We start from the raw sequence: 17,059 nt of genomic DNA on the forward strand, positions 1-17,059 counted from the left end.
ATGAACCATTGAACCAATGACTTCATCGGTTTATTGACCGGTCTGATTCTCGCAACCTTGATTATACGTATTTTTGAATTTCTAAAGGATAATATCTAAATACAGCCTAAATGAGTTTTTTTTATTCATTAAGCAATAAAAATTATAATTTAACTTAATTGTTCATGATGAATTATAATTTAATCTTAATTATCATCCATTCTTAGTTCACAACAGCCAATCTTATTAATCATGAGTCATGACTTAATGATCAAACAGTTACAAAATATGAATGATATTCATCAATTTAATATTTACATAAAGTACTTTTTACCTCTCAACAAAGCAAATTTATCATCAAATTCTATAAACTACATCTCATATCTTATGTTTTTATGCTTTTGTAAATAAACTTCTATATATTTTTTAGTTTAACTCCGACCACAATTATTAAAGAGCTTTCAACCAAGACTTATCAACCGAGTTATAATTTAAAATCACTACTTCACTTTAATTATGTGCTATATGAAAAAAATTTCAAACAACGAATTAAATCATCGAAGGACTATATGTTAAAAAGATGTTACCAACACTAAAACATCTTATTTCTAACATTCTATATTCATAAAAATTATTATACCCTTTTGTTCTTGCTGAGTTTAGCCGATGTATAGCTCGTACGTCGATGAATGTCTTCAAGCTTCTCGTCGGGATGAGTTATACGTCGGCAAGGAGAGAACAAGGGGGTGAATACCTGCAAAAGACACTCCGACGCTCAAGTCAGTAAATGTTTAAGAGGTATATAATAATTCTATGAATATAGAATGTAAGACATGAAATGAAAGTTATCATATGTTATGTTGTGTTTATAATAATTCTATGAATAATTGAATATAGAATGTATTCTTTATAATAATTCTATGAATATAGAATGTATTATTGAGATTAGATATAGAAGGTTCTTTTTATAGGCATAAAATTGATGAATAGAATTGATGTTATGACCGTTTAATCATTAAGATAGAAATGATGGTCATTAAGTCGGTAATGAAGGTGTCAGTTACAAGCAAAAGAATGAATGATAGTTAACGCCGAGTTATAACTCATAATGCATAATAAAGACTGAGTTATAAGGTGACGGATCACCTTTAAATATTTATTAACTTAAATATCAAAATATTTTTTGTAGGTACATCTCTATCTTTTTTTTTTCTGTTTGATTCCAACCACAACTATTGAAAAAATTCCGACAAAAAATTCTATATTATATATTTATCCAAACTTTATAATAACGAACCACATCTTTAATGAAATACACAGCGAAAAGATATTACCAGCACCGAATATTTTTCCTTATGTATATTGATGTATCATTTTTCTCAGAATTTAATGCATAAAAGAGTTGGATTTATTTTGATATCAAAACGAGCTTTGAGTAGCGTTGTTGATTATTCTTGTAATAGACATGATCAAAGAAAGTTCAAAACTTATTCGTCGGTGGTGGTTGGTTATTCTTTTGACTTTTCCTTTTATTATATGGTGAATTCTATAGTGTCTTTATTATGGTGCCTAAATTGCCTAATTTTTTTTTTAAAATAAAAAATAAAATATTTAAAATAAAAAATAAACTATGTAAAATTTATTAAATATTACTTATTTATTTTTTTTAGTAATTTAGGTAAAAAATAATAGGCACCATAGCATTCACCTTATTATATATTGAGTATGTGTATATGTCGGAGAAGGACAAGGCTTCAAATTTGGCATGTGCGTAAATGTATGAGTGTATAAGTAAAATTAGAAAAAAGAAACAATGACAAGATCCTAGTAACTAACCCACTTGACTAGGTTATATCTAAAATAAACATATGCAATGGTCCAATTCATTTTCACATGTTTATGGTAAAGGAGAATAGATCAGAGCCACCACATGCTTAGATAGAGTACTATTTGTCCTGTCGTCTTTTATGTTCATCAACCTTTTCTGCTTTCATTTAATTTGTTCTTATTTTAACACATTAAATTAATATCTAGTAATTAAGAAAATGGGGATGAATCTATACAGAGTACTTTTTTAATAATTGAATAAAAACTCAACTATTTTCGGAACAAATAGAAAGGAAATGTTCCAACACATAAAAAAGAAAAAATAAATAAATAATGGGTTTTGTTATAAAAATAAATAATGATACAACACTTAATAATTAATGTCTTATTAGAAAAATATCTCCTCTTTTTATTCTATTTTTATTATGAGTTTTGTTAATTCTTTCAGCAGAAAAGTCGAATATCCAGGATTATTCATGGATTTTAATTTTTAAATTTTTTAAAAAAATAACATAATTATAATATAATTCAATATATATAATTTAATTAAATTTATTATATTAAAATACAATCCAATCATAAATTTAACATAATTCACATCTAAAATTTTTAACATGCATATTAAAAAAATAATTTTTAACAAAATAATATAACATGACTTTTATATATAAATGAGAGTATTTTAGTAATTTTATCTTTTGTGAAAATTTGACGAATCTCTATAGAGTAGATACTTCTATCCTGTCTCTATTTCTGTTTATTCGCGAAAACAAGTTTCAATTCTTGTGAAAATTTTGTGTCCCCCTTAAACTACTCTCATCGTGGCAAGTACCCACTTGCGCAGGTATTTTTGTCAGCTTGTCTGCTGTCGTCAAGTTTTATTATTATTATTATTAGAGTTAAGTACGATTATAGTCTATATAGTTTAACCTAAAAATCGAATTCATCTTCGAATTTTTTTTTTCATTTAAATTTGTTTCTAAGGTTCAATTTGGTTTTAAAATCGTCATTTCTCTAATTTTTAGACAAAAATATTCTCGTACATAAACATATTTTTCCTCACTTTTTCATAGATCTACTATTTTTACCGCTCATATCTCAAAAATCTCAAATTCAAACATTAACAACCATTCAACAAATTCAAACATCATCATCAACCATCAATAATCTTAAACAGGGCACCAATTTCTCATGCTTAATCAAACACCCCTCACAGTAAAACAAAACAAAGTGGAAGCAACGCAGAAAATGAATATTAGCAGCAGAATTAAGATGAAAACAGAACAGATTGAAAGATGAAAGAATTTGAATCAGATCATAAAGATAAGGACATTGTTGCTGGCGAGTCTAGAAACTTCGGTGCATTCTTAGGTGAATAAGGGTACAATAACAACAACAACAACAACAATAGCAGCAACGTAGAAACAGATCAACACATCGACGATGACAGAAAAATAACCCATTGTTCTCTCCTCTGCTCGCATTCATCCCCTCTTTCTCAGTTCGGTCTTCCTTTTCTCTCTCACTACTCTCCTTCACGGTGGACTCCACGGCGCTGGCGCTGGCGCATCCTCCTTCTTCTTTCTTTCTTTTCTCTTCTTTTGATTTTTCATTGCTGAGTGTGCCTTCTCTTTCTCAGCCTCTCTCCTCCTTCTTGCTTCAAGCCTTCAACAATGATAACGGCGATAGCACAGTTTGTTGATGTTGCCTTCTCCTTTCTCTTGCTTCATTTTTTTTCTTCTTTTTTCTTGCTTCTCTCTCCTCCTATTCTCTCGGTGTGTATTGATTGATAAAAAAAAAATATTTTTGTTCAAAAAACAATTTTAAAATTAAATTGAACTTTAGAAATGAATTTAAATAAAAAAATCTTGAGGACAATTTCGATTTTTGAATTAAAATACAAAAACTAAAATCGTACTTATTCCTTATTATTATTTTCTTGGCATGTGTATTTCTCGTTTTGAGACAGATTTTATGAAAAAAAATAACAAATACTAATATAATTTAAAGTTAAAAAATTTCTCGTATTTCCAAGAAATATCTACAGATCAGAGTGATTTCTCTATCTATGTCCCCACAATTAAAGTAAACAAAAAGAAAAACTAAAAAAGGACGAAAGGAAGAAGACTTCACTTATAGATTAGACACCTAATCTTATTAGTCATTTTCTAAATATTCAAACAATTATGTTGCTGTGAGTATGTGCAACTAAGAAAAAGTTTTATAGTTAATTCTTTTCAATAAACATTCCACTTATCCTCCCCCCCCCCCCCCCCCCCCTCCTTTTTTTACCCAATCATCAACTCCTAAGGTTTGTCCAAATTATCCTTTTTTTTTTTTTGGGGCACATTTACTTTGGTTTCTTTGGCCATTTGTCTTTGCCGTGAAGCAAGAACACCACAAAACTACAAAAGAAATGGGCCACGTGGACAACCAATTTTGCCAAATTTGTCCTTTGAGCCACTATGATCGAACATACTTGCAAGCTTTTATTACATTACCATCCAAGGGAAGTAACATAAAGTGATCCCTCAAACAACGTAACCCATTATTAATATCAAGAAATTTTAGTTTGCAGATTCTAACTATAGATAGTTGCTATATCATAATATACATTTATTTAATATTTAACTATATACTTTATCCTCTACCACTTTAGTTTTCAACTTTAAATATGTAAAACTTGACCGATTAATTATATTGACAATTTTTTCTTAAAAAAAATAATTCACAATTACTTAACACATTTTCTTTTATAAAGTTTAGACTATCATAATTAGATATTTAAAAAGTTTAATTTTATGTTATATATAACTAATATAAGTCCCTTAAACTTTGTAATTATCCAATTTGTCCTAATGGTTTACTTAGGTGTCAAGCATCAACTATCAATTTTGTCCCATTAGAAAAAAAATAAAATTAAATTAAAGCTTTCAAACATAGTTCAACAAAATATTAAGTTGGATAATTCTTCTCTTCTTTAAAAAAAAAAACATGATTAAGAGAAAAATAATTTAATCTAATTTAGTTATTTAATTGTACTAACCAAAATTCCTTGCCATGTTGAGAAGGAAGCCTTATAAAGCTAGATAATCTTGTTTTTAATTTGTTCACAAATATCATAGTTTATAAGAAGACAATGGCAAGTGTTCTCATTTCTCCATGCCAACCCCAACTACTGAAGAATCATAGGCTACATGGTAACTGCCATACAAAATCAGCATCAAATTCAAACTTAGTAATAAAGTGTCAAAAAACTTGTTCATTCAATTATAGAAAAACTATCAATGTTCCTCTTCAAGAATTGCCAGAGGTATGTTCTCAACTTTGTTGATACTAAAAGTTGGTATTACTCGAACAATTAAAATTAGTTGTTCATTCAAACTAACTTTTTTTCTTACTGTCTGAATGAACAACTAGTCTTAACTGTTCGAACAACATTTTTTTTTTAGATTCGTGGAAATATTCACCATGTTTTCAATTTCAGGCTTCCTTTGATCATTACATGGATGACAAACACAGAGTATTCAGAGCTGTATTCCCAGACAAAGGGAGCACCAAACAGCTCAATGAGGTGATGATTTTCACATTCATAATCTAGAAAGAAAAAATGGAAATAAATAATAATAATAATAATAATAATAGTAATGTTGTTGTGTTTATTACTATACAGGGAGAGTGGAGAATCAAAATGCCTCCAATACAATGCTTATTCATAAATGTATATCCAACAGCAGATGTAAGATTAACATTCAAGTCTAATGGACAAGATTATCCACCAAACATTCCTCATCATGTCACCAAAATCTTGGAGCTCCACTTTGTAAGCATTAATTATAATTCAAATTAACATATATATTGCATATCCAATCTGTGGTCGAATAACTTCTTATGCGCGACGAGTTTCTTCCTCCTTCATTTTGGCAGTTAAGGTGGGAGTTACAAGGCATAGTATCTAGGGACTTTACCTTGGATGTTAGAGGGACTTTATATCCAGAAAGGAAAGGAAATCATAGCTGGCTTAGTAATGAAATGGAGATGAAAATGAGTTTTTGTTCTTCTCCAGCAATTGCTCTCATTCCAGATAGTGTCTTGCAAGAAGCCATGCAGTTGGTAATTGAACTTTCTTTGATCAATCAATTTCCCTGTGTTTTAGGTTAAGAAATATAAATGTTAGAGATATAACTATTAATGTTGCCTTCTCCTATCAGCTTAAGTTTTTGAGATGAGTGATTTCATGACAATAAAGATATATAGACAGAGATAATACAGAAAAGTTAGTGTCTTAAATTTTGTTTGATCAAAATTTAGACATATTTTATCTTCTCTTTAAACAGATTTATGTCTCTTAGTATCTCTGTATTATGAGTTTACTAGAGAATTTTATAACTTGGAGCACCTAAATGATCCTTATTTAGTTTTATTAAACTAAGTTTTTGGTGGAATGCATGATTTAACAGGTTTTCAAAAGAATGATGGATGAAATGAGGCAGGAGTTTCATGGTAAATTATTAGCAGATTATGGTAGGTTTAAGAGGGACAAATCCAAGAAGAATTCAGTTTAAAATTTGCAGCTCATTATTCAATTTAATTTGTTCTTTGGAGGATTTTACAGCCAACTGAAGGGTCAATGCCATGGCCTTGTATCAACTGTAATTCAATTCTTGTAACCTGTCAATATATGAATATGCATACAACTATTAATTACTTGCTAATTTTATTTTATGTTTTTGGCTTGTACTTAGTATGAAGTACTTATATTTTGGACAGCTTTGTTTTCTAATGGGATGGGATGCTAAAAACAGGAGAATATATTAAATATCACAAGTGATTCTTAAAAAAAAATTAATAATAAATGCTTGCATAAGGCCAAAAATTAGTACAAGAAAAAGAATTTGTATTGAAAAGTCAAAAGTTTTAAACTAATTTGAGTTGGTTGAGTGGTTAGCTCACACGTCTGCTTAGATAAGTGTCGAGAGGTTCAATCTCGCTTTGTACATACAATAACTTATTGGTCAACAACAAATTCTTAAATTGAGTCCAAGTTTCAATTAGTCATTCACCTGTCAAGTCAAAAAATATGGTCAGCAACAACTTAAGTTTTGTTTTTAACATTAAATATTCCGAAATTAAGAAGTTTTAAAATTTTGCATTTGTTGCTGAAAATCCGAAAAATAAACTTTAAATGATTAACTGAAATCAATACTTTTTGCGTGGTGGTCCTTTTTAGCTGGTTCAAATGGACAACCTCTTAATCTAAGATAACAGAACACGTATCCTACATATTACAGACAAGAATTTGAAACCTAACTCAAATATATTTAGGTTACTAATTGTTATTTGAATTTTGAAGTGTATAAACACATACCCATATGTTTGATGTTCGTATCTGCCGTGTTCAAATCATGCTTATTATATTATATTTTACAAGTCAGGGATATGTAAGAAATATTGTAAATTTCTTGAAACTGTGCATGATTTTGTTTTTGCTGCTGACTACTAGTGCTATTTTAACATATTTTAGAGATTGATAAATTAAGAATTGTCACATAAGTAATGAAATTTCTCAGTGTTATTAATAAAAAAATAAATGGCCAATCATAATCCCTGGGTTGCTTCAGGGAGAGAAACTCTAGTCTTGTGTCAATCATACCATTATCTATCCATGGTACTGATAACCACAACTTTAACTTGATTTTCCTAATAATTGTATATTTATTTTTCAATTTCTCTGTGTGAAAATTTCTGTTTTATTGATTAGATATTCAGTTATTTTATTGTAAATTAGTTAATAGGACAAAGAGTGTGTTTAGATTTTATTAGGATAAGTGTGTCTTTTGCAAGTATGTATAATATTTTGTAGGATTGGATTTTTAGTTGTTTAAATAATGAAGAATTATTGAAAATCATAAATTATCCTCCTAATTATCTTTCCAATTATTACTCATAAACAATCATTCTCGTATGTTTTTTGTTTAGAATATTGTTGTCTCTAATATTTCAAGATGATTGCTAGGATACCTTTGAACTTTGGTAAATCTAGGGCAAGTTATGGTATCCTATTTGTATATATTTTAATTATTAAATAACTTCTATCGTTATTTCATATTGCTGTTTTTTAAAATATAAAAATAAAAAAGAAGCTCATATTTGTGTTCTCAACATCAAGATACAAGAGATTTAAATTCTTTGGATAGAGATATTATGTTGTAAACAATATATTCATTCATACAAATTCTTTGAAGCCCTCATACCAAGCAAGTCACAACCAATGGCATTCAACTTCACTTCAGTGAATAACAGGCTTTAAGGGATGTGCTCTAAGGTTTTTCAAGTCCAGGTTTGAATCCAAATCTTCATCTAGTTCACCAACAACGCTTCTGCAATGAAAAAAGGGCATAAGTTTTAGGCTGCAGAGGTATATGCAACAAGAAATGTGTATGTTGAGAAGAACATACATGTTGTCACCCCTAATGATGTACAAGCCTAGAACAAGTTGCTGGACACCTTCCTGTCAATAGAAAACAGAATGAAGTCAACAATGAACTACATACAGAGCAAAATATTCACCGTTTTATAGTAAATTGCATCTAGAAAGGGACTAAATGGCTAAAATACAATCTAATCGAGTCTTGAACGATTTTATTCTAATCACACAACAATAAAGAATAAACTATCATTTTATACCTTGAAATAATTGAGCACTGATAATTCCAACAATGAAAAATATAAACTAACTCCATACCCATCAAAGATTAAGTCGACAAAAGTACCCAAAATGGGATGTTCATTGGGTAGTTTTATCTCTTTCAGGTTAGAATTGTAACTTCAAAGTGAGATTAAAATATTAAGTTCATTGAAGTCATACACTCATACTTGTTAACCCAACAATCTTAGAAAATTTCCTGCAGAATTCCATTAATACCTTGGTAGAATAAACTCGTTCGTGAGACTCATCCAGAATAATGTTTGTAGCCTGGTCAAAACCCTTCAGGATTCCCTGAACAAATAAAGCAATGTAACTACAAGTTCGGACCAACAATAGCCATTTACACACAACATACTACCAATCGATAATTCATAGAAATGATAAATCTTACCACTATATTCCGCCCGTCATTTGTGATGACTGAAATTGTTTCTGCCGAAACACAACCACCAAAATATTCAGTAAAAGCTAGCGACTGGAATGTATTAAGCATACTTCACAAAATTACATATGAAAGTAAATAATGTTTAGCAAACAATATAACAATATCAAGAGTTGAAGATAGCATACGATCAACAAGAGACTCAAGTCCAGGCCCATCTGACATCTTGCAAGAACTTGTTTAATTTGTAGTCACACTTATTGTCACACCTGTGTAAAAGATTCAATGTCAATAAAACAATGTTGCATAGAGCCAGTTAAACTGGGATATGAAAAGGAAGATATTGTAAACCAATTAAAGATGGTTCATGAACAGACACAAAATCACCACAAATCAGTTTCGAAATCATTATTAACCCATAAATCAAAAGCGCACAGTTCCATGATCATCATTCACTAAGAGTCGCTGACATAATAAATACAAACATGAAGTGCACTTGAAACATGTGCACATATGGAGTGTTCAGTAGACAGATTGAGTTTTCAATCCCAGGAATGCTTTCCCCAGCAATAACTTGCCCAGGCATGATATTTAACTGTGTTTGGTAGATGGATTAATTTCAAGGGAATCTTAAAAAATATGTCTGGGAATGAAGATCGTTGTGTTTGGCAAACACTGATAATCCCAGGAATATAAGACAATTTTCCAAAAATACCCCTAACAATTTGTTAAAGAGGCACTTTACAAATTATACACTAAAACATCACTAAAATATGCACCACACCCAATGTTACTTTAGTCATGAAAATTTTTGCATTTTTATAAAGTAATTCATCAAATCACATTCATAGGACATCTGAACTTCAGCAGTGTCATGATACAATATCAAAGCAAATTAAGAATAAAAAAGTTGCATTTCCTCAGACCATTACTAGTTATTTTACATACAAATAGGCAATTAATTTGAATTTATATGGATCAATCATCTTTCAAGTGCTTCTCTAGGAAATTACTATTTGCGGATCATTCTTCTGTAATCTGCATGAGATACAGTCTATTGGCACCAATTAAAAACACATTCAACAAAAGAAACAAAACCCCCTCAAAACATCTACTCTACTAAAGCATAATAGCATTAAAGACAACAGCAGCACTACAACAGCTCAATTCCCGAAACAGTTTTAATAATATATTACACTATTACAGTGATAACTTTTATCACATAAGAAAGCACTGGTGAAGATGCTAAACCATGTCATCTTCATTGGTCTAAGAAACCATATAACTCAAGGGACAAAAAAAAAAGAGGAGCAGTGGAGGTACAGAAACGGATCAGAAATGCAACAAAAATGTATAAACAAAGAAGGGAGAAAAAAAGGGCGGACGAATGCAAAAGCGACAGCCGGGGAGCAGAAAAGAAACAAATAAATAGAACACACAAAACAACCAAATAATACACTTGGAAGTGTGAGACTTAAACGGCTGAGCAGTGGAGAAACAGCAACAAAAACATAAATAGGCACCGAAAACCAAACCAGATGACGAACCGTTTTAGATTTGAGTTCAGAGGTTCGTTTAACAAGGTATAAACCAGAATAGCCAGATTATAATAAAAGAACATAAAAATCATAAATAAGCACACAAAAGTATAAAAATATTCTAATGTAAATCCAAAATATGGACAAAAATTACACATTCGTAATCATCTGCCAAATCACATTACATAGTTCGACGTGGGCTGTGGCTCATATAAGGGCAACACAAGTCTCAACTCTCAAATTTACAAAGGCAAATAGCCAAATATCAGAAGTCATCTTCAAAGTTTACCATCAATCATCAAAATCCACTAAAACTTGCTAGAGTTTTTTTTCATTGGGATAATTTTCACATTCATTTCCATTTCCGAAATCTTGACCAGAAGAATCAAGACATGAATCATGAAATGTAATAGCGCCAATTTGATCAATATCAACATCATCTAACAAGTAACAACATAGCAGCAACAACAACACAGCAGCAGGCAGCAGCCGCAGCAAAAACTCGAGCAACATATCAGCAATAACAACTCAACACCACAGCAACAGAAAATTACAAATTAGAAGTTCAATAAAAAAAAGCAAAGAATACGAACCAGAGCAAGGGATCATATGACCTACCCGAACTGAGGGAACGACGGAAGAAGGCGCAGCCGAAGCAAAAGACCGCGCGACGGGATTCGACGACGGGAGGAAGAAAAGAGACTGAAGCTGTGAACCAAGACACGCGACGGCGCGGGATCAGAGAGACAGAAGGAAGCGAGGGAGAATGGAGGTTGGGGGTTTAGGGTTTACTGGGTTTGTGGACAATTAGGGCCAGTAACAAACTTTGGATTGCATACCAAAGGGCATTTTAATAATTCTATAATTTGCTGTGCGCATTACCTACGAAAAAGTATAATTCGATGTATTTTTGTTAATGAAATGCTAACATGAGATAACAATTAATCTGAGATGATAAAGTGAAGGAGCTATAGCTTAAAGGAAATAGTTTAAAGATTTAAACTCATCATTTTTAAATGAATATTAAAAGGTTATATTATTTGAATTATAGTGTATATTGGCCTTTCATGTGACATGTTAATTTAGGGTTCACAATATATACTTTATCCGCGATCCGCGGGTACCCAATTCGAATCAATCTGTTCGGATAAAGTTGTCTATCCTATTCACTGCGAATAAGATAGGATACGGTGCGAATTTGCCTGTGGTAGAATAGGTCGATAGGATACGGATTTAGGGTCATCCTATCCTATCCTATTCTACCCGCACTCTTAATATATTATATAATATATATGTGAAAATTATGTATGTAGTGAAGAAAGTGAGTCTTAAACTCACAATCTTCTTCTTATAAAAACCTGAAATAACCACTAAGTTAGTTGATGATTATTTATAATTTTATGTTAGATTTCTTTAACATTTTATTATTTTTTATTTTAATTTGAACTTAATTTTTTATTTTCTATTTTATTAATATGTATGAAATTTGGAATGGTTGAATTTTATATTTGTTTAAAAAAATTTTATGTTTCTCCGAGTAGGGTAGGATAGGGTTGGATTTAGAACTTTAGAGTGCGAGTAGAATTAGAATTGAGAAATTCTCAACCCCACGAGTAGAATAAGATACGATTTTGAAAAAGTTTTCAACCCACGGGTAGAATTAGGGTAGAGTCTAAATTCTATCCTATCTTACCTGCCCTACGTATTATTAGAAAAGAAAATTTAAGACCAAAAATTATTTCTTTTTAATACCAAAAAAAAAAAAGAAAATTTAAGACCAATTTGATCATAGAATAAAAATTAACATTTTAATAGATAAATTTATTTTTATTTCTATTTAGTAACAAATTTAATAAATATTTGTACTAAGAAAACAATTTTAATTCCGTTTAGAATATAAAGTAAATGTGTAATTATTATATATTAGTTCACAAATTTTTTTAATTAAATATATGTTTTTTAGGGTTGCAAAATTTACATAATTATATATTTATTTTAGTGATAAATTCTTTTGTTTATATTTGTAAAATAAACAAATATCTCATTAACAAGTTTCCAAAACATTAATTTGTTGTTGTATGATACTATGATCACATATTTACACTTAAAAAAATGGTTTAAAAAGTTGTTAACGAAATATTTAATTATTGTAACAAAAATGAAAAATAGAAAACTTAAGCGCCATAGTAAAATTCAGAGTGAATATCCAATTCGATCCTGATAATTATTTTGAAAGGATTATAAGGTCTCCAAACAAAAAAATATTTGATCCGGCCTCTAAATTTTATTTTTATAGGACTGATTAGCTCCTGTATAAAAAAAACAAAAAAAAATACTGACACAAAAATTAATTAATTTCATAAAAATAAAGCTTAGGAACAGGGTTGAGTTCTTTTACGTCATTATCTTTCGAGATAATTTTCAAGAGCCGTTTAAGATTTTTCTTTAAAATTTTTTACCAAATTTAAGAGGCCAATATATACTTATATAGATCTGAATGTGGTAGCAGATCTACATGATTCCGATATAAATGTTATGACGACGACTCATCCCTACCCGGTGTTATAGTTACTACATTCTGCTTGGAAATTGAGTCTGTATTAATATTAAATAAGAATAGAATTACAGAAATTAGACTAATTGGTAATTGCCACAACTGGGAGATTTTACTTTAAAGAGATTTTAAACCTACAAGTATACTTTTATGGGCAACTTTATACATAACTTTCACAAAAATATATACACTAGTGGATCAATGGATTAACAGGTATATCTCACCCTTCCCCAACACTCCTACCAAGCTCCCATCCCTGCTGAATTCACCAATAGTCAGAGCAAGAACAAGAACCTTGCTTGAAACTATGAAACCGATATCGGTCTCGGACCACGATTTCGCGGCTGTATACATAAGATGCAATCTTCATAGCAGAATGACAGTCTTGGCAAATCCTTAAGTTCTTGAAAATGTGTATTGGAGAACCTGATGGAGTGCTTGTTAGGCCAAAAGCAAGTGCAAGCTTCTCACTATGAGTGAACAACACTTGTTCTACCTCCTCCAATGCCTCAGTGCAATCATCCCTGGTGGAACAACCAAACAAAACCTGAGAACTTGTATTGGGAACATAGCCACCCAACCTCAACCGGCGAATCATGTCATCTAGCATCATGTAAATCCCTGCAGTCTGAGGGTGAGACTTATCGCCGGCGATGAACTGATGAAGCTGGCCACCAACATACATTGAGCTCGTTCCTGGCACCTTTTTGATACCCCTTTTCTTAAGAACCTTCCTGAAGAAATTTGCCTTTTCCTCTTTCCCAGACAAGGCATACATGTTGGAAAGCAAGACATGATACTCAGTGTTATGTGGATCCACCTGAACCAACTCTCTCATAATCCGTTCCCCAAGCTTCACCTTCCCATGTGTGTAACAAGAGCCAAAAAGGGACCCCAGAACAACTTCATTTGGAGCAAATGGCATGCTTTTAATAAAAGCTTTGGCTTCTTCCAATCGTCCGGCTCGACCAAGGAGGTCCACCATGCAAGCATAATGCTCCATTTCCGGATTTATCCCATGAATGGACTCAAGCTCGTTGAAGTACTTCCAACCGAGATCAACCATACCCGAATGACTGCAAGCACTCAACAAGGCCAAGAAAGTCAAAGCATCAGGGCTCACTCCTTCTCCGATCATGGAATCAAACATATCCACCACATCCTTTCCCTTCCCATGCATGGCCAACCCACCAATCATGGCATTCCACGCCACTACATTTCTCCTTGACATGTTCCTGAACACAACCAAGGCAGCGCCAATCCTCCCACACTTTGCATACATGTCAACCAATCCAGTCCCCACCATGACACCCACATCCCACCCAATTTCCTTCACAGCATACCCATGAACCCACCTACCCAAGCTCACATCCCTGGACCGCGAACAAGCCGAAAGAATCGAACAAAGGCTCACATCATTCAACACAAACCCACACCCAAAAATCATCTCCCTCAAAAGCTCAAAAGCCTCCCTAGTCATCCCATTCTCAACATACCCCACAATCATCACAGTCCAAGCAACCTCATTCCTCTCTGGCATTTCATCGAACACCTTCCGCCCATTCTCCAAACCCTCCCCTTTCACCACACCTTCCAAGACCACAGTCCAAGACACCACAGTCTTCAACCCCATATCCTCGAAAACTCTTCTAACCCCATCGACAAGCCCACACTTCACATAAACATCCATCAAAGCATTGCAGACTCTAACACACCCAGAAACCCCAAGCTTCACCACAAGTGCATGAAGCTGCAAGCCCGTTTTGACGCAGCCGAGATGGGAGCACTTAGTGAGGACGCAGAGTACGGAGACGGGGTCAAGGGGGAGGGGGAGGGAGCGCATTTCGGAGAAAAGGCGAAGGGCATGGTTGGGGTTAGTGGCAGAGATGAGGGCAGTGTAGTCGACGGAGTCTTTGTGGGAGTTGGGGATTTGATGGAAGAGGTGGATGGCGTGGGAGAGGGAGGAGAGAGAGTAGAGGTGGAAGAGGGCGTTGAGGAGGAAGTGGGGGTCGGAGGAGGTGGGTGGCAGGAGGCCAGAGACGAGGGCGGCGGCGTGGAGCTGGGTGGCGGGGCGGGGGGAGGAGGTGCGGGCGCAGCGGCGGAGGAGGGCGCGGAGGTGGAGGGCGGGGTTATGGTGGGCGTGTAGGAGTGTCCATGTCATACCATTTAGGCATTTACCACTTCAATCAATTTTAGAAGGGTGTACGTATTAATATTAAAAAGGTTATGCCAAATTCAGCCATGATTAAAATACCTTTTTCTACCCATGGCTGCTTTGATACTAATATGTGATGAATGGTTGATGAGGCGGAAATGTGTTTTTATTTATCAGATTAGTTTCGTTGGCTACTAATCCGAGAACCTTTCATCGAGTCATGTTGCTGTAAATTACTTTCTTCTTGTCTGATGTACAAATGTTGAGAATAACTGAAAACAGATTTAATCCTCCCTTCTGAACACTCATTTATGGAATTTGTGCCACCAAACCTGATATTAAAAGAAAGGAAAAGTATAGGTAAAGAATGAAAATATTAAATAATGTGAATAATTGATATATCGAATGTTCAATTTATTAAGTGTGCGGATGGTTATTCTAATATTAAGATTTAGGTGAGTAATTTAGAAGTATAGTGTGTTTTACTTAAATTGAGCCCATTTTAGAATTTGTTCATGTTGTTGAAAAAAATTATTAGTTACGTAGCATAATTCGAAATTATGTTTGCATCATGTTTTGTATACACCTTCTTTTTATTGTATAAAAACAAACTTTTTATCTTCTCACTTATCAATTATTTTTGGGTAGTGCTAGAGAGCCAATGGTCTAAGCGTACAATGTGTACAATAGGCTAAATCTTTGGTCTATGAATAAAATGAACATCACCCATACTTTTGGAGTTCACCAAGGATCGAACCCTTGACCTTTCGAATCTAGAACTCTAATACCATGTCATGAACCCACTCATTTCAAAAACGTAATCTGACAGGACAATGTAACACTAATTGTTATATCTCTAATATTTCTTAAACCTCCATTGTACACATTGTACGATTAGACCATTGGCTCCCTATACTTTCCCATTACTTTTAATACAAAAAATATTAATACAAAAAATGAAAGGCATGCAAGAGTGGTATGAACAAAAATGGTGCATATAACATTCCTTTGATATTAACTTCTAATGTGAATACATTAGGCATCAGCTGATCAGAGATCAAGATTAATGATGTCAACTGAGAGGCTGAACAAGACCAGTGAAAGAGTTAAGGACAGTAGAAGAACAATGCTGGAAACAAAAGAGCTTGGTGTTTCAATTCTTCAAGATTTGCACTCGCAACGACAATCCCTGTTGCATGCACACAATACGGTAACCTTTTCTATAATGTTTAATATGTGTATGTGATTCCGTTGATAAGCAAGTTTGTCTTGAAAATATTGTGTTCTATGATATTTACTACGATGGGACTTGGAATTTTAAAAACTTATCTACCCCAATTTCTCAGGATATTAAATTCTTTTTGGGGGCTATTCCCCCTCTTATAAGAAGTGTGAATAAATCAGGTTGGATTTGGAAACCAGCTGCTTCGAAGGGTTATACTATCAAAAGCGGGTATACTTGATTTACGCATATGAAATTTCAATGGAGATGTGACAGAAATTGGAAGTGGCTATGAAAGCTTTTCATTCCAGAAAAGGTCAGATTTCTCTTTTGGCTTGCGTTGCATATTTGTATGATGTCATTTCCACTAATGTCTTCCGTCATAAAAGGGGCTTAGCGGTGAGTGACCTTTGTAATAAACGTGGTAATGAGCGTGAATTTGTGTTACATTTTCTTTGGGATTGTTCCACTGCTCGTGATGTATGGAATTATTTAGATCTTTCTATTGTTGAACATGCTAATGTTTCTGACTTTCGATCATGGACTACTAGCATTATTAATAGTAAAGAGGAAGTAGTGGCGGTTGGAATTTGGTGGATTTGGCGGAATAGATGTAATAATCTCTTCAACCCGAATAAACCTCGGCCTAGGAGAAAAATCTCTTGCCTTGCGAGAGCCTTGGTGAATGAGTTA

At 32.9% G+C, this 17,059-nt stretch overlaps 3 protein-coding genes across 4 annotated transcripts; 1 reads left to right on the top strand and 2 right to left on the bottom strand.

Annotated features, from left to right (window-relative positions):
- Window positions 1-4,897: 4,897 nt before the first annotated feature.
- LOC130957943 (uncharacterized) lies at window positions 4,898-6,512 on the top strand. The gene is made up of 5 exons (XM_057884803.1): window positions 4,898-5,119; window positions 5,294-5,380; window positions 5,480-5,629; window positions 5,734-5,919; window positions 6,267-6,512. The coding sequence occupies exons 1-5, from the start codon at window positions 4,946-4,948 to the stop codon at window positions 6,369-6,371; spliced, it is 702 nt and encodes a 233-aa protein (XP_057740786.1). The 5' UTR covers window positions 4,898-4,945; the 3' UTR covers window positions 6,372-6,512.
- Window positions 6,513-7,932: 1,420 nt separating this feature from the next.
- LOC130955840 (sm-like protein LSM8) lies at window positions 7,933-11,358 on the bottom strand. 2 transcript variants are annotated; one of them, XM_057882820.1, is made up of 6 exons: window positions 11,029-11,358; window positions 9,086-9,166; window positions 8,907-8,947; window positions 8,732-8,806; window positions 8,265-8,317; window positions 7,933-8,186 (listed from the first exon to the last, which is right to left on the bottom strand). In XM_057882820.1, the coding sequence occupies exons 2-6, from the start codon at window positions 9,120-9,122 to the stop codon at window positions 8,096-8,098; spliced, it is 297 nt and encodes a 98-aa protein (XP_057738803.1). In that variant the 5' UTR covers window positions 9,123-9,166; window positions 11,029-11,358; the 3' UTR covers window positions 7,933-8,095. The 2 variants fall into 2 exon arrangements, with proteins under 2 accessions (XP_057738803.1, XP_057738802.1); XM_057882819.1 differs by having other exon boundaries at window positions 11,054-11,353.
- Window positions 11,359-13,022: 1,664 nt separating this feature from the next.
- Window positions 13,023-15,327, bottom strand: LOC130954968 (pentatricopeptide repeat-containing protein At5g15340, mitochondrial-like). The gene has a single exon (XM_057881743.1). The coding sequence runs from the start codon at window positions 15,148-15,150 to the stop codon at window positions 13,255-13,257; it is 1,896 nt and encodes a 631-aa protein (XP_057737726.1). The 5' UTR covers window positions 15,151-15,327; the 3' UTR covers window positions 13,023-13,254.
- Between the last annotated feature and the right edge of the window lie 1,732 nt (window positions 15,328-17,059).

The sequence above is a fragment of the Arachis stenosperma genome, chromosome 10 (genome assembly GCF_014773155.1).
Source record: "Arachis stenosperma cultivar V10309 chromosome 10, arast.V10309.gnm1.PFL2, whole genome shotgun sequence".
NCBI classification, from domain to species: Eukaryota; Viridiplantae; Streptophyta; class Magnoliopsida; order Fabales; family Fabaceae; genus Arachis; species Arachis stenosperma.